The sequence below is a fragment of the Vipera berus genome, assembly GCF_964194415.1.
Source record: "Vipera berus genome assembly, chromosome: 11".
Taxonomy (NCBI): domain Eukaryota; kingdom Metazoa; phylum Chordata; class Lepidosauria; order Squamata; family Viperidae; genus Vipera; species Vipera berus.
The window spans coordinates 21,581,726-21,603,987 of record NC_138214.1 but is presented as its reverse complement, the minus strand read 5'-3'; the positions used below and the strand labels follow the sequence as shown (position 1 = coordinate 21,603,987).

The 22,262-nt window shown below is 40.1% G+C and overlaps 1 protein-coding gene across 3 annotated transcripts in view; it reads left to right on the top strand.

Annotated features, from left to right (window-relative positions):
- ATRX (ATRX chromatin remodeler) overlaps positions 1-20,257 on the top strand; it is a 118,964-nt gene extending 98,707 nt beyond the window's left edge. For all 3 annotated transcript variants that reach the window (XM_081336832.1, XM_081336831.1, XM_081336833.1), the window contains 8 exons: positions 1,656-1,764; positions 3,501-3,678; positions 5,057-5,251; positions 11,022-11,171; positions 13,722-13,847; positions 14,386-14,481; positions 15,600-15,728; positions 17,494-20,257. In XM_081336832.1, the coding sequence (XP_081192958.1) occupies positions 1,656-1,764; positions 3,501-3,678; positions 5,057-5,251; positions 11,022-11,171; positions 13,722-13,847; positions 14,386-14,481; positions 15,600-15,728; positions 17,494-17,808 (1,298 nt within the window). In that variant the 3' untranslated portion in view covers positions 17,809-20,257. The remainder of the gene's footprint in view (positions 1-1,655; positions 1,765-3,500; positions 3,679-5,056; positions 5,252-11,021; positions 11,172-13,721; positions 13,848-14,385; positions 14,482-15,599; positions 15,729-17,493) is intronic.
- Positions 20,258-22,262: the final 2,005 nt, after the last annotated feature.

Genomic DNA, 22,262 nt, shown 5'->3' with positions numbered 1-22,262 from the left:
CCCTTTGAAGTTAAAGAAAGTGGAGATGGGAAGAGAAAAAAATTCTATCTCTGAGCTGGCATGTTAAATAAAAGAGCATTATGAGCAGTGGTGTCTTCAAGACCCTTATCTTCTGGTTAAAACCTCTTTCTCTGGCTCTTTCACCCATCACGCACTGTGAGAAAAGCAGTGTGAGGCTCTTGTCATCTTCCTTTTTCTTCTTTTATGTCTTCAGTTTTTCCTTCAATTATTATTTGTCCTTTCAACAAGTCCATTCATTCTTCTTTTTTCAGAGGCAGAGATAAGGAATTGCTTATACTATTGTGTTCAGAATAAGAAGTGCTTTTTTGTAAAGTCTCTCCTTGTATCCATATTTTTCACAGATCAGTAATGATATTCTTTTTTGGGAGAAAAATGTGAGGTTTCTCTAATCTCACAGTTTTAAGTCCCTGAATTTAGGAAGAATCTAATTCAGTTTTTCTCAACTATGTCAAATTTAAAATAGGTGGACGTCAACTCCCAGAATTCCCCAGCCAATTAACATGGTTGAGAAATGGTGATCTAATCTAACGATGGAATTAATTTGATTAATAGTTCTGGTTTAAGTGGTTATATATCCTGTGGAGTGGGGAGGCCTTTGTTTTTTTGAAAAATTATAGCATTCAGGACTCCCTGAAATAACACAAATCCTCTACTTCTAGGATAGCTACATTGCTTTATTTTGAAACCAAAGTTGTAAAAAATAGATTTTGCTTTCATCACCCATATTTTAAAATCCTTTTTGCCACTTACAGAGACTATAGCAAGCAACATGTTTAAAAAGCAGAGCAACTAGCTGTTATAAATATTGTCTACAGTGATTAAACATTGAATTGTAAAATTTATTTAGAAAATGTAATTTCCAGGGGACAGATCAATCAGTACAAAAACCAGAAAACTATTTCCTCGAATGAAAATTTCAGTGATAAAATACAGTTAACAAGTATCCATCCCTCTAAGCCATCCACCCACCCATCTTTAAAGATATGTTTAGTTAATTCTGTGAAATTTATACTTAACTAGTATTTTATTTGAAATCCTTCAAAATAAAAGTTGTTTATAATGCAAATTGTTTAAATGAAGCATATAAAAAGGTGTTTAATTGTGGCAGAATTGAAGTTGAGTACATCACATTCTGTAAGTTACATTTCAGTTCATTAGTTTTAGTCTGTGGCAATCTATGTTAACCCTAACTTTAGTTCTAAATTATTGTTAGATATAAAAAATAGAATTTATTATAAGAATGATAAAACATGCCTTTGTGCCTTAAATAATGACTAGTGCTGCCTCTTTCTCTGTATTTCATAGGCGTTTAAGAGGCAGAAAAAAACCCAATACAGTTTTAAAGCAAGAATATAGTTTTTCACTGAGAAAACAGTGTACCATTTATATATTTCTTGAGTATATCACCCAAGAAATGTGTGGATATCTGGGAAAAGTCTGCTACATGTCTCCATTGTGTCAGATCTTATAATTAGAAGGAGTCTGGTGGCGGCCTTTCAGACAGATTCAGTTAAAAGTTAGAAGCTTTCATGAATTAATAATAATATTTTTAAAAGAAATGGAAACTGTCAGAGGATGATAAACACTTGCCTCCTTGTAAAATACACTTAAACCCATGCTTTTTAAACTCCTAGGTGAAGGAAAATGGTTCAGAAATATTGATTATTATCGGTTGGATGGTTCTACTACTGCTCAGTCAAGAAAAAAGTGGGCAGAAGAGTTTAATGATGTAACCAACATCAGGTAAGAATGAAAGGGTATGTAAGGGAGCCTTATCTGTAGGCCAGTAGCCCGTGACTTTTGGGCCAGTCTAATCAATTGCCTTTTTTTCCAACTATTGAAATGAGATTTATAAACAAATATGAAAGACTGTGGATATGAAACTCACAGAAGAAATGCCATATCTAAAAGGTGTTAAGGCCTGTGCTTGTATACAATGCAAATATGATTCTAAATTTGACCACTGAATCAGAACCATATGTTCTGGAATATTAAATTAGAAATAGGAAATCTGCAGGAATTACCAGTAAAACTGTTTAAAAACATACAAAATGATGCCATTAAATGCTTTATGCAACTTGAAATGCTTATATGAAGAACACTGCAGTGGGCAAAAGACTGGAAAACATCCATCTATATTCCAAAAAAAGAGCATTGCTAAGTAATGTTTAAAACATTCAACAACTGTCTTATGCTAATGTTAATGCTAGATTTCAACAGTCTTTGCAACAAGAGCTGCCAGAGATACTGTCCATGCTGGTTCAGAAGAAACAGGGCATTCAGAAACATATTCCTTACATCCAGTGGATCATGGAAACAGAAAGGGAATTGCAAAAAGCGACCTATTTTTACTTTACTGATTATACAACAGCTTTTGATTGTACGCAATAAATTGTGGATAATAGCTCTTAATGTATAATAAGCTTAATGTACATGCAGAATATGTTGTTCTGGATTAGAAAAAAAGAGAAAGTGGAGTTAAAATGGCTGCCTCAGAGATGCTGATGATATCTCTTTGATGGCTGAAAGTGAGAAAAACTTCAGGAATCGCTTGTTAAAGAAAAAAGCAGAGAGCGCAAGATAGGTCTGCTGCTTAACATGAAGGAACAAAACTTCAGAAGACAATGCCCACTGTTATAATTAGAGAAGCAGTTGACGCAGAAACCAATTTTTTCTTCTTCTTGGGCTCACAAATTCACAGTGTGGTGCATGTAGGTACGGAAGGGCTACGGGGGAGAAAGACTGTCCTGTCGGATGAAGTAGAGGAGGACGGAGAGCATCTTGAAGAAAATAGGCAATTGGTACAAAAAAGCTGTTCATCGTAGTTCAGGACACGAGGGTCAGTTTACAAAAGCTCTTAAAAGAAGGGACTGACACTCCTAGTGAAATGATTTCCCTTCAGTCATGAGTTGCGTGCAATTCTATTTCTTCAATAATCATTTGTTGGAGTATAAATTATACATAATTTGTGACAATATTCCATAGGCTGAATTAGGCTGATATTTTACTTTTCTATCTTAGACGCATTATCTCTGACATAATAGTTTTTACAAGACACAAACTCAATGCAACTCATAATATTACCATTTCAAAAGGATTTCATGCTACTTTTTCAGCCTATTAAATTTATTTTTTTTATTTTTTTTAAATTACATTTATATCCCGCCCTTCTCCGAAGACTCAGGGCGGCTTACAAGCTTAGCAGTAGCCTTTATTCTATGTATATGCCTGCTTATTAGGGCTTTCACACACACCCCAGCGGCATTATTACAAAGTCAGCTTAATTGCCCCCAACAATCTGGGTCCTCATTTTACCTACCTGGGAAGGATGGAAGGCTGAGTCAACCTTGAGCCTGGTGGGATGCGAACCTGCACTAATTGCAGGCAGCTGGTGTTACTTAAGGAGGCATTAGCCCACTGCTCCACCAAGGCTCAAATTTAGCCTATTTAATACCTTATTTTACTCTTTATTTTTGCAGAGGTCGCTTGTTTATTATTTCTACTAAAGCAGGCTCCCTCGGGATAAACCTCGTAGCAGCAAATAGAGTAATTATTTTTGATGCTTCTTGGAACCCATCTTACGATATTCAGAGTATCTTCAGAGTGTATCGTTTTGGGCAAACTAAACCAGTATATGTGTACCGATTTTTAGCTCAGGTAAGTCAGAACTGAATTTTTTCCATATAATTGAAGTCTGATTTTCAAGTATATTTGGAATCATTCATTACAACACCTCTTGTAGTTCAAATTTTTAACATTCTACAGAGCATATCACAAGGATGACGTGTAATATATTGTCATATTTATTAATTTCACTGTAGCTTAAAGTTATTTTACAAAAGGCATAATCTTTATTTTTAAATTTCATCCAGGTACAATTTCAAACTGTGTTAGATGCTATATATTTCTCTTTTGAATAGAATAGAAAGTTTTTTTAGTTATCTAACCATATCAGAAGTATAAAACTAATGCAAATACACAAATAGAAAGAAAACAATAGGACATGTTCATAGTAAGTTGTCATCCCATATAGTTGACCCCAATCTGATCTAAATATTCTGTCCTCTTTGAAATGGCCTTTGAAACAAAGTGGGCCGGTTCAAAAAGTAAGACAAGTCTTGGGTGCCCTAATATGTTTTAGTTTTTAAATAAGAATCTAAAAGGCACACTGGCTGGGGAATTCTGGAAGTCGAAGCCCACACATCCTAAAGTTGCTAAAGCTGATAAACACTGAGATAGAGGATGCTGGACCACGAATCCTTAGGCCTGATCTGGTGGGGTGCTCTCACATTCTGAAAGATTTCAAATGACATAAAGTACAATAATATTGTTATGTGTTTGAAAGACTGAATACTGTAACCGCCCCTTGTGGAGTATGGCTGAGGTGCCATTCTTTAGGTTGGTAGTCCCCAACCTTTCCGGCTTTGTGGACCGGGGGGGGGGGATGGTCCCATGCAAGCCTGCCACTTCCGTGGCCTGGTTCTTAACAAGCGACGGCCCAGGGGTTGGGGACCCCTCCTCTAGGTGATTTTCCTGTGGGAGAAGGAAGGAAAGCCCTCAGGTTGCCTGCTGTTCTCTGTAAAAGGGATTTGCATTGATTTTAACATGTTTTCAGAGCCTGTCAAAGATTAAAGAGGAGGATCAACAGTTTTGATATCATCACAAGATAAGGTCCGTTTCTCGGTAGCCAAATGATGTTTGCTAATGACATTATCAGAGAATAGATTTTTGACCATGTGTTGTGTCAAGATAAATTTCTGCTTTTAGTTTTCTGGAAATGATAATATCATTTGCATAATTCCTGTTACTGCCACCATGCATGACGTTGGCATCTTAAAACTGTAGTAACTTTCTACCTGCCTTTAAAAACATGCTTACCTGAAGAAAGGCTATTCATCTAATCAGAATAACTACAATATTACGTGAGTGAATGAGATTAAATATTCTTGAAGGGTTTATGAGCCTGGTGGAACTAATAATAAACACAGCAAAATACTAATACCATTGCCTGCATTAATGTATTTTTCTTTTAAAGGGAACCATGGAAGACAAGATCTATGATAGACAGGTTACCAAACAGTCATTGTCTTTCCGAGTGGTTGATCAGCAACAGGTTGAACGCCATTTTACGATGAATGAACTCACAGAACTTTACACATTTGAACCAGATTTACTGGATGATCCCAATTCAGAAAAGAAGAAGAAAAGAGACACACCCATGTTACCCAAAGTAAGCTCCTCTATGCAGTTACCATCTCTAGTTGCAAAATACGTAAGCCTTCTGTCCTTGCTAGAAAAAGGAAACCAGAACAGCCAGGAGGGTGAAGGCTTTTTTAGTTTGTTTCTGACCACAGCCAGTTAGCTATGGTGGCCACATTTTTAAGCCCAAGAATAATATCTTCTCTTTGTTGTCATCAAAGTATTAAAAAAATACTTTTAAAAGCAAAGATAATGGCATGAGATACAGATATGAATACAGATAGTCCTCAACTTAGGACCATAATGGAGCCCAAAATTTCTGTTGCTAAGTGAGACAGAAGTTTTGCCCCATTGTATGACCTTTCTTGCTACACTTGTTACGTGAATCACTGCATTTCTTAAGTTGGGAACACGATTGTTAAGTAAATCTGGCTTCCCCATTGAATTTGCTTGTCTGAAGGTTGCAAAAGGTGATCACATGACCGTGGGGTACTGCAACTCTCATAAATATGAGTCAGTTGCCAAGCGTCTGAATTTTGACTATGTGACCGTGGGGATGCTGCAGTGGTTGTAAGTGTGAAAAACAGTCGTAATTCACTTTTTTCAGTGCCTCTGTAACTTTGAACAACACTAAATGATCTGTTGTAAATCAAGGTCTACCTGTATATTGTTTTGTACAGTGAGGGGAAAATTATTTGATCCCCTCATGATTTTGTACTTTTGCCCATTGGCAAAGAAATGATCAGTCTATAATTTTAATGGTAGGTTTATTTTAACAGTGAGAGACATAAAAACAACAACAACAATCCAGAATTTGATCCCCTATCAGTCAGCAAGATTTCTGGCTCCCAGGTGTCTTTCATACAGGTAACGAGCTGAGATTAGGAGCACCCTCTTAAAGGGAGTGCTAATCTCAGTTTGTTACCTGTATAAAAGACAACTGTCCACAGAAGCAATCAGATTCCTAACTCTCCACCATGGCCAAGACCAAGAGCTGTCCAGGGATGTCAGGGACAAGATTGTAGACCTACACAAGGCTGGAATGGGCTACAAAACTATTGTCAAGCAGCTTGGTGAGAAGGTGACAACAGTTGGTGTGATTATTCACAAATGGAAGAAACACAAAATAACTGTCCCATCTCCCTTGATCTGGGACTCCATGCAAGATTCACCTCGTGGAGTTTCAATGATCATGAAAATACTGAGGAATAAGATAAAATAAGATAATCTTTATTGTCATTTTTTACTGTGGGCACAACGGCACACATCAAAAATGAAATTTAGTTGCCCGCTCTCAAAGTGAAACACATACATGACACACGCCTAAAATATTACTATATACAACCTATGTATAGACCCACACCCCTATATATACATAACAATAAAATATTAAACACTGTCCATCTTGAATATATAATGGAAGGAGGAAGCTTGAGAGTTCACAAGGTTAATGCTGTATGGAATGAAACTATGGCTGAATCTGGATGTTCTGCTTCGGATACCACGAAGCCCCCTCCTCCCAGAAGGGAACCAGGAAAACAGGTCGTGAAGAGGATGAGTAGTGTCCCAGATAACCTTACGGACCCTGCTCAAGCAACGCTTCTGTGCTATGTCCTGGATGGGAGGGAGGGAACTGAACTCTTTTCTGCCATCCTCACTACTCTGCACCGCCTTCCTGTCTGAAGCAGGGATGCTTCCAAACCAGACTGTGATGCTGTATGACAGGATGCTCTCGATCGTCCTCCTGTAGAAAGTGGTCAGGACAGGGGAAGGAAGATGAGCTTTTCTCATGTGACGCAGAAAATGCAGGTGCTGCTGTGCCCGCTTCACCAGTTTCTCACTGTTTTTTTTTATTGAAAAGTTTTACAATACATTTTATCTTTAACAATCCCTCCCCCCTCCCTCCACCCACCCCTCCCTAACCCTCCCCCCCTTCCCCCCTCCCCCCTCCCCGACTTCCCAGAGCTAAATACAAGGTATAAAAGCAAAAAACAATCATAAACAACCATATGCTAACAACAATAAACTATTAAGTCTATCGCACTCTAGCTCATATGAAATGACTACAAGCAATACTAATATCACATAAAAAAAAGAAAAAAACTTATTCAAATGCTAAGTGAAACTTTTTAGTCCCATATTTGTTCTGGATATAATCAATCCACTTTTTCCACTCCATAATATAACGTTGTTGCGAATGATCTTTCAAATAAGCTGAAATCTTTGCCATTTCCGCCAGGTCAGAAACTTTTAGAGTCCATTCTTCTATAGTCGGGAGTTCCTCCTTCTTCCAATATTGACCTACTAAAAGTCTTGCTGCTGTAATTAAGTTCAACATCAACTTGGTGTCCACAACAGTAGTATCTGTAATTATGCCCAATAAGAACAATTGCGGACAAAACTTTATCTTTTGCTTAAATATCTTCTGCATATTCCACCAGATTTTAATCCAAAAAGCCTTAACCTTTTTACAGGTCCACCATATATGAAAATACGTTGCATCTTCGCCACCACATCTCCAACATTTAGGTTGATAGTTCGGATACATATTTGCAAGCTTTTTAGGATCTAAATGCCACCTATAAAACATTTTGTAAAAGTTATCTCTTAAGTTTTGAGCTTGTGTAAATTTTACGTTCCTCACCCAAATCTTTTCCCAAGTGTCCATTGTGATAACCTCTTGAATATTCTGAGCCCGCTTTATCATACAATCTTTAACAAGTTCTGTTTCTGAGTCAATTTCTATCAATGCAAGATATATCCGTTTGATATGTGCTGGACCCTGATTTCTAATTTCATCTCTGTAGAAAGTGGTCAGGACAGGGGAAGGAAGATGAGCTTTTCTCATGTGACGCAGAAAATGCAGGCGCTGCTGTGCCCGCTTCACTGTTGAGTGACCAAGCCAGCCTACTTGTTGGTCGCAAGGCAGCTGGAACCATAGTCACCAAGAAAACAATTGTAATGCACTACGCCGTGAAGGACTGAAATCCTGCAGCACCTGCAAGGTTACTCTGCTCAAGGAAGCACATGTACAGGCCCATCTGAAGTGTATTCTTTGAAGCTTGCTTGCTCTGGGCTGCCATGGAAATGGGGAGGAGGGTTGGGCATTTGGGGTGGGAAGATCCACGCCCATTTGCACTATTCAGGTGACCCTGAGGACACACAAACCCTCAAGTGGCCTCAGCAGCTCTCAGAGAGAGTGCTAAAACCAGGTGACTGCAAAGAAATATGATTTTTATATTCCACCCGCCATCCAGTCAGAACTGATAGAGCTTCTTGGATGAGAAGCAAAATGTTCAATTGCCTTTTGAAAACAACCATGACCTGAATGCCTGAGAATCTCCAGAGTAGACTCATAGGTTGAGTATTATCTAAAATGCAGTAGCTAAATACATTGTCAATATTTCTGCCTTATCAGATGCTTAAAAAGGTATGAAAAATGTCTTGAAATTTGGGGAGGATTAATAGACTACATATGAAATGCTTCCTATAAACAGCTCTGTGCATAGGAAATATCTAAAAAGAAAAAGCAATGAACAAAAAACGATCAGCTGTTGTGTCCTAATTTGATTTTTTACAAAACCTCACTTATTAGATATATTCATTCTTTGTGTTTTTCTACACATTTGGTGTCCATTGTCAAATTCTTTGGGACATAAATACTATTAGAAAGATTATTTTAGGAGACAATTTATATTATCATATAATAGTCTATTCCTGCCATCTCTGTTTATTTTGTTCAGAATTGTTTTTGAAATAACTCTTCACATCTTCAGCCATAAATAGATACTTTTAATTGAATGATTGAGTACTGGGCAAAGATTTCATGAAAGTAGAAATTTTATTTTTTTCCTTAATGTATATTGAATAGAAATCGCATTTCAGACAAAGCCATACAGATTTACCCAGTTGACAATAATCTAAACCACATTGTTACGAATACATTGGCATGGTGTGCATGGATTAAATTTCACTGTGCTCAACAGTATTGTTTCCATAGGAACTAATGTACATGTATGTCTTAAGAATTCTGCAGTCAGTTAAATTTTGTTGTACTAAGTATGAACAAGATCTTACTATGTTAACTGAACTTTTGGATCTGATATTTTTTTAATTGGCATATTCTCAAATTCTATTTTACTAGTTGTCTCCCCCTCTTAGATATCCCAGTTTTACTTATATTGTCTTCCCTAAATGTGACACCCTCCAGGGCTGTTGATTTAGAATGCAACCTCCACAATCGTAACCAGCACGGGCAGTTTTTAAAAACATTTATTGATGGATTTGACTTGTATCCCACCTTTATTTTACGCATTTCTGGGAAATCTTGGAGCTTGGTAGGTTGGGGAGGATTTGGTTTTCCACCTTCATACCAAAGATTTCTGTAAATGCTTGTGCTATCCACATAAAGACGCTGAGCAAAGTAGAGTTTCAATTTAACATAAGTGAGCTTCAGATCTGTTCCGTTTTCTGTCTCTGGGTTGATGTTTATGGTCTTGTGCTTGAGATTCTTTAGAAAGCATGAGAGAACTGTTTTATTTTTATTTTATTTTATTTGCTGCTCATCCCTCACTTCACAAGTTAGAATATTTTACACACACACACACACACACGTCCATTCACTTACCTTTACAGCACTGAGGTAAGGTACTGAAAATTGGTGAGAAATCCAAAGTCACTCTGGGAGCTGTATTGCTATGCGGACACAAGATTTCTTACCCAAGATTGAATAAGTGATTAACTACATAACAGAAAGATGCTTCCTACCAGTAACTAAATACAAATGTTCTTCAGAAAACAAGAGTTCTAGATCAGAGGTCCCCAACCTTTTGGGCACCAGGGACCAGTTCCATGGAGAAAGGTTTTTCCGCAGACCAGAGGGGGTGTGGTTTTATCTGCTGCCTGCATCCCACGGATGGGGTTTTGCTTCTTTGTGCTGACCAGTTGCCGGCATGCTGCAGCCCAGAACCAGTCCATGGACTGGGGGTTGGGGACGTCTGTTGTAGATAAAAGAACACATTCAGTTCCAAACTAGAGAAAGTCTTACTTGTATAGAGTGCATGTTTTTCCCCCAGTAGATATCCGTCCTTCCATGACAGATTGAAAACACCATAATATCTCACAAAGTGTCTGCCTTCGATTAGTTAATCCACACTAATGTAGTTCACACTTGACCATTCCGATAGTTTCAAACGGTGAGATGCATTAGATAGTCAAGGCAAAGACTCAGAATTTTAAGGAGCAAAAATACTGACTACTTATACATTATTTAACAGCGTGAGCGCCTGTTACTCGTCCCAGCTTCTGCCAACCTAGCAGTTCGAAAGCACGTAAAAATGCAAGTAGAAAAATAGGGACCACTCCGGTGGGAAGGTAACAGCGTTCCGTGTGCCTTTGGCGTCTAGTCATGACCACGGAGACGTCCTCGGACAAGCGCTGGCTCTTCGGCTTTGAAACAGAGATGAGCACCGGCCCCTAGAGTCAGAAACGACTAGCATGCGTGTGCGGGGGAACCTTTACCTTACATTTTTGAGAAGTATTTCTGCATGTAAAATGCTGTAGGATCACTTTTGGAAGCGCAAACGGCATAGTTTATTGATTTTCAGTCTCAGAACTCCATAATCATGAATTCTGGTTTGAAATCAGCTTTGCAAACAGGATTGAATGACCTGTTAAGTTTAAAACATTTGTCAGTCCTTACTAAGCCTGCTTCTAGAAAGGACTTTGCGAAGGCAAACAGGTTTTGTTTTACCAGATGTGCTCACCTAGGCCCATAACTATATTCTGTTCTTTTCTACTAGGACACAATTTTAGCTGAACTGCTGCAGATTCAGAAAGAACATATAGTGGGTTATCATGAACACGATTCCCTTCTAGACCACAAAGAGGAAGAAGAATTGACTGAAGAAGAAAGGAAGGCAGCTTGGGCTGAATATGAAGCTGAAAAGAAGGTAGGTTGTATTAAACAATTAAGTTTGAGGTAGTATACTTTAGAACAACCAAGCCCGTATTCTCTGTCTAAAAATTGGCCTAGGACAGCATCACCCCTTCTCTTGAAAATTTATGGGAACTGCAGTTCTACAACTTCCTTGTCTATTCAGTAAAGACAGAAGAATTGCTTCTAGCATGAATAGTCTTCTACTGTAGGATGTCTTTAACGAAATTACAGTGGAATTCCATTAAACGTTATGAACTTATATTTTGCTGTGATTTTTATGATCCTAGAAACTGTCAAGATATCAGATCTTTCCTCAGGAGCTCAAAGTGCCATAATATAATACTTATTTCTCCACTTTTTAAAAACTTTTGTCTGTGAGGTGACTTGGTATGAGAGAGATTGGCTAATTCAAGGTCACCCAGTAAGCTGCTTTGTTTAAGGGTGGGCTTGAATTTGGGTCTCTTCATGTTCAATCCAACACATGAATTGATACACTCCACTGGTTGCCTACATCTAGAAAAGTAAAGTTTCCACATGCTTCTTTGATTATCCCCTTCCTGACTCTTTGTATCAAGTTCTGTGGAGACAGTTCAGTTTGTTTCTTGGTGGGGCATGTTCTTTCTCCCTGTGCAAAAAGTTGCAAGAAATTATTAAATCATCTCTTTACTCAGAAAAGCTGGATATTCAGCTGGACTCAAACGTACTATTATTGAGTCTTAAGTTGATTAAGCAAGTGTTAGCTTCCCAACTCTAAACACTGATTAGTTGGACCTATTTCCTTTAGTTAGATTTTCAGATGAGATTTCTTTGGCTACTTTGGTGGGTGACTTTTAAAACTGGCTAGAGAGAATGCAGCCATCTAGTTCTCTTAGATATCCTGACAGTTTTTTATACCATTAGTAGTTTTATTCTTCTGAATCAATTTGTAGGGCTGGGACTTAGCTGGGTGTTTTGCAGTAGTTTCCACCTTTTCTGTCAAGCTTTGTTTGGAATAAGGAGCTGGAAGGGGGCAATACTATCAGTCCTAGATGTAGACCATGCCTACTTTTTCTGTTCTTTGCTCTATCACCATGGCCATCAAAGGGTGAGGGTGTGCCGAAATGTGCATCACAACACTGCACCCCTTTTGTACATGCCTTGGGATGTTGCGCACATGTACGTAATGGGCAGAAATTCTATGGCAATAGCCATGATGCGTATTTTGTTGTTCTGACAAAACCTCTGGGTTCTATGAAATTCTTTGCTTCTAACTCCAAGGAAGCAGCTGATTCCCTTAACTGATTCTGAAACTTCATCCTAGGCCAGATGGGGCTGAACTAAATTTCCAAGGAAGGTGATGGACATATTCAAACAGAGGCCAGAGAGTGGCCTGTGATTTTTATATGAACAGGAAGTTGTGGCTGTTCATTTATGTCCTGTTTCAATTGCGTTCTGAGAAATCCCAGAAAGACAAACGGGAATTTGTCAGTAGAGGACTGGGCTCTGGGGTTCAACTGGTCTAGTTGGGATTGATCCTCAGCTGCCAGGATTGCAATTTGATAAATGGGGTGATTGCCAAACAGCAGCACTGAAAGGTTTTTCCCTGCTCCGACACTGGAGATTTTAAAGAAGAGATTGGGCACCATTTGTCTGAAATGGTCTGGGGCAGGGGTGTCAAACTGTCATCCAGAAGCCACACCCACCCCATTGCCGGCAATGGCAAAACCATCCCAAGACGTTGTGCGATGTCACGTGACATCGAGAGTTTGACATGTCTGGTCTAGGGCTTCCTGCTTGAGAGGAGGTTGCATTAAAGTCCCTTCCAACTCATTTATTCTGAGATGGGGCTGGGTTGGGAGGAATTCTTGTGTTCCAGAGTCCCTCTTGGCTTTCCCCTTCCCTCCCAGCTGTTAAGATAACTGCACTCCTGGTCTTTTTAGGCCAATTGAGTTTCCTTATTTCTGTTGCAAATAGCTCTAACAATTGGAACTGACCCCTGAACAGACTTTGCTCTATTTAATTAGTTCGTGCTGTTCTGTTGGCTTCTTTCTCAGTGCTGTAACTCTGTCAGGTATCATTGCAAGAACGTCAGTGCCAGCTTATAGTTGCAATGGAAGCTTCAGGAAGTGGTCTTTAAAAACTGCAGGGTGACATTTAAGCCAACCATATATTTGTGCCCTTTGTTTTGTTTGAATGCTATTAGCATTTTTTGTTTTGCTTTCACAAATTAGGATAGAGAGTTGTTGTATAATTCCTTCGGATAAAGAGTGGCAGTATTTTTCTTCATTTATGATGATATAGGAGCTCCTTTGAGTTTGAGAAATCAGTTCTGTTTATTAATGAAATGTTGCTTATACTTTTTTTAAAAAAAATTCCAAGGCTTGGATAATACATGCTAACTAAGTACCACTTTAATCAGCTGAATTTAGGCTAGGCATGCATATTTTCAGGCAAAATAAATTTACCAAATTGCACTCTCTTGTGCCAGGCCCTATTATCATTTTGACACTTAAACTGTTCGCATTATTTCTCAGTAGCCAAACTTTCAGCTTGAATACTCAAAAATGCCATTCTGGTTTTTTAGGGTCTGACAATGCGCATCAATATGCCAGTGGGGCCAAACATGTTCCCCCCCAATTTTACATCTCAGACTCCATATATTCCCTTCAACTTGGCAGCCTTGTCTGCGATGAGCAACCAGCAATTGGAGGTAGGTGGCAAGATCATAGGCTCTGTCTGATCTGTTTGTCTGCTTGTTACTTGTTAGAGTAATATGAGCATTATTTTTTTATCTGGCCCTTGATGAAATGTAGATAATAGCATTTTTTAAAGAATTCCATAGTTTATATCTTTTGTTCAGTCTTACTGTTGTTTCATACTGAAAGTGTTACACTTTTGTGCAGTATGAATTTCTGAGTTGTATTATTAAAGACCAAATCATGAGCACTTAATTGTTTTCAGGAAAATTAGTTCGAATATAAAAGCTGCTGATGCCATGTTCCATTGCTAAGTGAAACAAAGCTGTTCCTATGTGAAAATGTTTATGTTTTTACATCTGTCTCCAGGATGGGTAAATTGTTTTCCTATCTAGTGCCCCATAGCATGATTTGAAATGGGACCCTGTTTTTGCATGATTTAGATATATAAAAGCATATGTAGACATGTGGATACAAAAATTCATTATATTTAAGAACACCTCAATTTCTGACTGTTCAACCAGTTTTGATGACTTCCAAAATTCCTTCCAGGACCTCATTAATCAAGGCAGAGAAAAAGTTGTGGAAGCAACTAACAGTGTTACTGGTGCAAGAATTCAACCCCTTGAAGACATTATTTCCTCTATAGTAAGTGTGGTAGAAAATGTGATCATCCATTTTTGTTCTGAAATTGTATACTTTTTTCAGATTGTTGTGTCGTGTTCAAACTTTAGATGATAAATTGCTATTTCTTTTGTGTAGTTTTATTTCAAAACTTTGATTTTTAACAGGTCTTTTAAAAACAGACATATTTCTTTTGCAGTGTAATGTTATATAAAAAGGCAGGGTAAAAATCTAATGAGGAGAAGGAGTTGTTAATACAGTGGGAAAGATTTAAATTTTGGCACTGAAGTCAGTTGACAACTCTTTGGAGTTGTCTAGATTAGATAACTGTTAATGAGCAAACGTTAGACTGTTATTCAAAAATGTCACTGATTCTCATTAATAACAAGAACCAGTTTATTTGGAATCTCCAGAATAAAGTCTATGCTCAGATACATTCAACTGGGAGTTGCATCAATGATGAAAGCAGATATGAAGATATAACTTGTCATATGGTGCTGGTGTTCCTGACCAGATGATGCTCAGTTTGTGTGTGATCTGATTTGTGGATGGCACCAGACTCTCTTTGTCAATTGATTGTGTGTGGACGGAAGGCTCCTCTGGACATGGCTGGCTTCATAGGAGAACAGAGGACAGTGGTGTATATTTCCTCAGTGAGCCTTCAAGCCCAGTCTGAGCCAATTTCGGTAGTGCTGACTCTTTTGCAATTGGCCCTTCCTTACTCTGCTCCCCACTCATGGCGACTCCCGTTCAAGGGGGGAAATGCAAAGTCTTGGTCGGGCAGTCCTTTAGGGGAAGCAGCTGCCTGACTCTGCAACAATATTGGGCAGGAAGGCCCAGGTCTGGCAGGAGAAGGGGAATTCCTGCCCATGGCGATGCCCCAGATGGCCTGCTGCTTCTGGGCTTCCTTACACAATCCCCGGAGAGGCAAAATTGGCAGCAACTCCCCTCTGCATTTCACTGCTGATCCCAGGTTGCCTCTGCCAGAGAGAATCGCCCATATTTGTGTGGGGGAAAATGTGAGGACTTGCTCTCCTTTGAAGAGCAGCTGGAATGCATGGCGATCAGTCGGCCCTTTTCACAGAGAAAGGGCCACTCTTGGGAACCTCTCTGAAGGCCTTTGTGATGCTTTTCTTTCGCAGTGGAAGGAGAATCTCACCCTGACAGAGTCTCAGGTCCAGGCTTTGGCTCTGAGCCGCCAGGCAAGTCAGGAGCTGGATGTGAAACGTCGGGAAGCTATTTATAATGATGTCTTGACCAAGCAGCAAATGGTGAGGAAAAAAACTCAGTCTTGGTGGTTCCTGTAGGGATGTAGAAAGTGACTTCTTTGTATGGACCTTGTAGGGTCACTCCCACCCCGAGTTGTATCCAAGTTGATTTGGAAGCACCCAGACAACGTTTGGATGGGAGAACTAAGATCTCTAGTCTGGCATAGTGCCCAAAACGTGAAATCATTATTTTTCCTTTCCACGTAGCTGGAAACCACGTATTAAGAAAAATGCTTAATGAGGAATATTGGAAGGATTTGCTCTTGCCTCCTTTCCCTTCTCCCTTGGTGAATTGGGGGTGGGTGGGAGGGGAGCATCAAGGATTACTGATTCCTGGTGACTACATAGACAGATCCCCACACTGGGTTTGGTGGGGTGTGATTTTGGAAGTGGCATCCTTCTTAGAGATAGAGGATGGTTTTGTGCCTAGGACAAGACTGGAACTCAGGGTCTCTCAATTTCTAGCCCTAGAGTTTCTAGCCTCTAAAATCAACTAGCTGTAGCGATATCGGGGTAATAATGTGATAAGATTCCTGGAAGGGTTTTTCAGGAAGTCTCCTCTTGAGCTACTTAGGAACAGCAGCTCGTAAACCTTGCACAGCGTTTTATTGTAGCCCGGAGCCGGTGCCATTTTTGCCCCTGGTCTTCTATTTCAGATGATGCAAAGAGAATGCGCACTTGCCTCAAAGTCAATCTAATTTATAAGTTTAAATCAAGTGAAAATTGCATGCCTTTAGAAATAGCTTTTGAAATATAAAATGGAATAAGGCAACAATGGAGCTGTGTGGGGTCAGACTTTTTTATGCTTCGGTGGGGCTTTACTCCCTAGAAAGTGCCACCTCTCAAGGAATTAATGCATAATAAAAGGGATTGGTAGTTAAAGGATTGCATTTGAACATTTCTGATGAGACATTCTGTGAAACTGTCAGTGGCCACAACCCAAAACCTCCGTGGCTCCATCTGTTGAGAAAGGTATAGCTGTATTAGAGGTCAAGTGTATTGCAGTATTGCACAGCCAGAACTGAGAATTGCCCACCAAAATCCCTAAGTTCTACTCCCCCTCAACTGTCCCTCGCTTCCCCCCTGTCACAAATCAAGGCCATGCAAGATGTTTTCGGGATGGTCAGTCCAAGTGCAGCTTGGTGGAGGGCTCCCCACTCCTTCCGACTGGGTGACTTTGGAGCAGTATCTCTTTCCATTCCCCAAGCATCCCCTCCCCACAGTTCACAGCAGTCTGTCAGCAAAGCACAGCAAGCATAAGGTGACAGCCGGCCAAAACGGAGACTGCCCATTCCTCTGGCAACTCGGATAAATGCCGCTGGCCGAGAAAATCGTCATCTGAACTGGGGTCACCTTGCAGCCACTCCAGTCACCCGTTTGCAAATGCCACCATGCTAGCAACGGTGGTGGCAGTGTGGCAAATGTGAGGTGGAGTTGGGATATCCCTCGGTGCAACGGTATGTGAGAATGACCTTGAGGGAAATGATCAGAGAAGAGGGGCGGGAGCCTCCAGGGGCTTAAGGATTAGAGGAAGGAACTTAGGAAGGGCCTGTCCTGGTTGATTTAGACGGTTAAAAGTGGCGGTGAGAAGTTTCTCCTTCGGATACGCAACAGATACTTCTGTTAATGAAGCTTTACAATACAGTAGCATGAGCTCATCGGATCGCGCTTCCTGTCTGGCTCACCTGGGCGGGGCGGGCTCACCCTCCCCCCGGCTGAAAAGGAAGGTGCGCTCCGGCCTGCTCACAGCTGCCCTTTCCTCCCACAGCTCATCAGCTGCGTCCAGAGGATCCTGATGAACCGGCGGCTGCAGCAGCAATTCAGCCAGCAGGCTCAGCAGCAGCAGCAGCAGCAGCAGCAGCACCCACAGTTCTCCTACCAGCAGGCTCAGCAGGCAGCCATGAGCCACCTGATGATGCCCAAGCCCCCCGGCCTGATGATGAACCCCTCCAACTTCCAGCAGATCGACCTCCGAGGAATGTACCAGTCGGTTGCTGGCGGCCTGCACCCCCCGCCCCTGCAGCGAGCGCCTCCCCCCATCGGTGGCAAGAGCCCCGGGCCCTCCCAAGGGAAACCGCTGTGATTTTGCACTGGCCGCTCGAAGGATTGTTAAAATCAGAGAGAGAGAGAGAGAAACTTTTTTTATTTTTTTAGGAATCAGTGGCTTAACAGAACTCAACTGTATAAATAGTTCCCCTCCTCTTAGTCACACCCTCTATTTTATTATTTTCGTATTGTTTTGATATGACGTGCTATCCTGTCCCAATCTTTGTCAGTGACATTGGCTGGAATCTTCTTACATGTGTCGAGTACAGGAGATGCGGAGTTGTTTTCAGTGAAAACGGCCCCTCCCGTCCCAGGAAGGGGCTCTGCAGGCTTCCTCTCCCAACTGCCCCCGAAGCCGAGGAGGAGAAGAGCCTCGAGAACTTCGCCCAGATCTGTACATTTCGGCCCTCACCCCTCCGTGTACGCAGCTGAGTTCTTGGTTAAAATTGATTCCTCAAATGATGGGACTCTTTTCTATTTCTTCCCACGTGGCACACAAGACTGACCCAGAAGTCTGTTCTACTCTTTATGATTCGTGATGGAAAAATAAAGAAAATGATCTAGAGACAGTGCAATATTTTTTAAAAAAAACTACCGCTCTAAAACGTCTGAATTACAGTTTCCTGGAAACACTTTGCAGCCTTAAATCATGGCCGGAGGAAAGTCTCTTTTCTCTAGCCTTCTGCCACTACTGTTTCCTCTTTGGGGGTGGGGAGGGGGGGGAGAACATCCAGTACCTTTTTGTCCCTCAGCCACATTTCTTCGTCTCGCGCTGAGTCTGACGCAAAGCGCGCTTCTAGCGACACCTTCATCTCGGTGCTGGTGCCCCGTCCTGTTGCCGGCCAGTAGGGTGAGCGAGGAAGCCTGCTGAATTCCAGGGACCTTGGGGCAGTTTAAAGCGGGGGCCCTTGGGAGGGAGACCAGCTCCGGCCTTAATTTTGAACTGGCGGAGCCATTGCTCTCCAAGCGTGAAGGAGGAAGGGGCTTTCACAGCCTGCCAGAGTTGTGAAACAATTCCTCCTTTTATAGAGAAGTATCTCTGGTTATCTCACATTTCTTCTCTAGTTTTCATTCTTTTAAGAATATGAAGGTGAGGGAGAAAAAAAACAATTTTTTTTATTTCAACCTTACGAGGAAAAAAGAATGTCCGATTAAGTATAGCACTAACAGCTACTTCTCAGCATAAAAATGGAAGTCATCTATTTTCTGTTTTGGCAACATAAAGCTTTTTTGTGCATTAGTCCATCTGATTTTTTTCAAACAGAAGAACTTCTGGAATGCGAGCATGATAATAAAATGACAGGTGTGTTTGTGCTACTGGAGTCGGAAGAAGAAAATGTACAGATGGCAGAACTGACTACAGACCATGAAAAGTGAGAATTACTAATATCTGTTGGAGTCCAGATTTTTGGCTTTCTATATCATTCTTGAGGAACAATGCCTTTTTCTTCTCTTACCTGAATCTTAGAATTTAGACAGCACTGATTTTGGAGAATATTTTTATTTTTAACTAGATACTTCTCGATTGGTGATTGGAACATCTGTTTTACAGGGAAAAATAATTGTGAGTTATTTTTAGTTCTCTTTTCATAGTGAAGTACTGGGGTGAATCTTCAGCCCAACGTCATCCAGTGGAGTTAATTTATTACATTACTTTAAATTAGTAAAAAAGGAAATGCTCCGAAATTTGTGCTTACTTCAGAAGAAACGAAATACAGACTTTCTGAGACAATTGTTTGAAAGCAAATATATCTGTCTAGAACATTCCTACATTTTCTGAGTTGGGAATTTCTAAAGACTTAATGTGAAATTTAGGCAACATTTTAAAATCCCATTATTTTTCCCACAATAAGAAGATACCTGATGTGGATGAGGATGTCTTCGAGACTTGGACCACTTACATATTTCTCACAACATTATAGCTGCATAATAATGTGCTTTTGAGTATAACATCAAGCTTTAATCAATATTTAAAGACAGAAAACAAAAACTCATTTTTATATTTGTTTTAGATGTTTTCTCTAGTTGAAATGGCTTATATAAGATGATGAATAAAATGTTGCTTGTAATACAGTTTTGCCTGCTAAATTCTCCACATTTTGTAACCTGTTTATTCCTTTGGATGTAAAGCGTTTTTGCTTAGTATTGTGATCCTGTACATGTTTTTGTCCCAGTTGTATAGTAATGTTTCAGTTCCTTGACCAGCTTTGGCTGCTGAATCATACAGCTGTGAAAACTTGGCCTTCATTTCTGTTTAGATGGCTTTTTCAGTTATGTATTAAATATCATAAAAGTACTGTAGAAAAGATGTCACTTCTTCCTATAAGGCTGTTTTGTAAAATATATATTATGGACTGGAAATTGTTTTTAAAGAAAAGCATTCAAGTAAGACAGTATGCTATCTGTGTTTTCACCATTCAAAGTGCTGTTTGGTAGTTGAATCTTAAAATATTTAATATCTCATTTAATAAAGTGACCAAAATACACCCATGTTCACTGTACTGCTTTGGTTCTGCTGCTGCCCTATCTGGCACAAGAAATAGGAACTTCCTTGTCGAATCAGGACCTCCCCCCTCCCCCGCTTCTGTAGTGACCCCACTAGATGCCTTCGGCAGCCCCACAAGTTTCTCGGGCACAGCAGAACCCCTTTGCCACTTGTGCCCCAGTTTGCCCCCAGATGCTCATAAACTCAAAACACTGCTTGGAATGTTAAACAGTCTTGCTTAAATTAATACTTGAAAAGATAGGCCCAAATATTTTCAGTTTCAGCTAGGGATTAACTCATCCATTCTAGTTCCCCAATCAGGACACTTTTTAAAAAAGAAGCATAACTTGTGTCACAAAGCTGAACAAGACTTATGATTTTGTAAAACTCAGTTTTGCAATTGATTTTTCCTTACCTAGGAATTTATCCCTGGTGAATCTCCTGTGAAAATTAGGAAACAGCACATAAAACAATTTCCTGGCTTGAACCTCACTTTAAAAACAAAAACCATCACCTAACACAATTTGAACATTCTTGCAATCAAAAACTTTGAAGATAAGATTTTTCCATTTTTTCATTCTCCCAAACAGATCATTAATATTGTGTAAAATTAAAATCTTGAACCAGAGTTCAAGATGTATCACTGGATGCATTAGCACTATAGTTTTATTAGATCTGTGGCCCCTGGAGAGCAGGATGTTAGCATGCTTACTTTTCAGTTATTTTGAAGTTTATTAATACAAGTGCTTATTAATACAAGTACCCCCTTAAAACACCTATAGTGGATTTTCTCTGCCTGATGCTCTTAAGATACCTTGGGTTCCACCAGCAATAAAATGCACTGTCAGAACCCACTCCAATCCACATCTTAGAAAAGAAAAAGGAGACAAGATTGTCCAAGCAGGAACTTTTACTAAGACATAGATGACAAAGGATATAATAGACAGGACCTGAAAACTGTCTCACAGATCGACATTTTTAAAGTGTCCCCAAGCAAAACCCCACCCCTCAGTCCATTTGGTCAGTCCCGGATCAGTCAAGTCTCAGGAGTCAAACCCCTCGTGGGAAAGGGAGAACCATCAGAACACAATTACTCCCTCCCCTTCACATTCCATCCGGAGATACAAGCCAGAATTCCCCCACCCCCTTTCTTGTTTGCTCATAGATCAGAGAGGGAGAGGGTTCCTTTCCTCGGTCTTTTGCGATGGCCAACGGGCAGGCTGAATAAACAAAAAGTTACATCAAAGGGAAAGAGATGGGGCAATACACTCCCCCGTCTTCTCCTTCCTCCTTGGGAATGGCAGAATCCAGAATGGGGTGGGGGTGAGATTTGGGTTTGCACAGAGAGGGAGTTAGAAATGAAATATAAATGGATTCTGACATCCTGCCCTCCTTTTTTAAAAAAGGTTCACCTGTAGAGGAAACAATATATAGAGGTTAGCCCGGTTTGTTAGGATTTCTGTATGAAACCTCTTTAGCAACTTGGGTGCTCTAATGTGATGTTTATTGACCCACTCATTTTCTGAGGAGGGGAGGTGTTTCCAAGCTACTAAGTATTATTATTATTATTATTATTATTATTATTATTATTATTATTATTATTATTATTATTATTATTATTATTAATTTAATTTCTATACCGCCCTTCTCCCGAAGGACTCAGGGTGGTGTACAGGGCAATAAAAATACAATAAAAATACAATATACAAAAGTTAAAAATAAGATTAAATAGAACTAGCCCATTACAATAAATAATTAAAAATTACTAATTAAAATACCCCGAACCCATTAGACCAGGCCGGCTTATTCAAACAGGTAAGTTTTCAGATCACGGCAGAAAGAGCGAAGGTCAGGAGCCATCCGGAGCTCAACCGGTAATTGATTCCAAAGGGCACAGAATGCTCTCCCCCTGGGGGCCGCCAGCCGGCACTCTCTGACCGGCGGCACCCTGAGGAGGCCCTCTCTGTGGGAGCACACAGGACGAAGGGAAGTTGACACCGGCAACA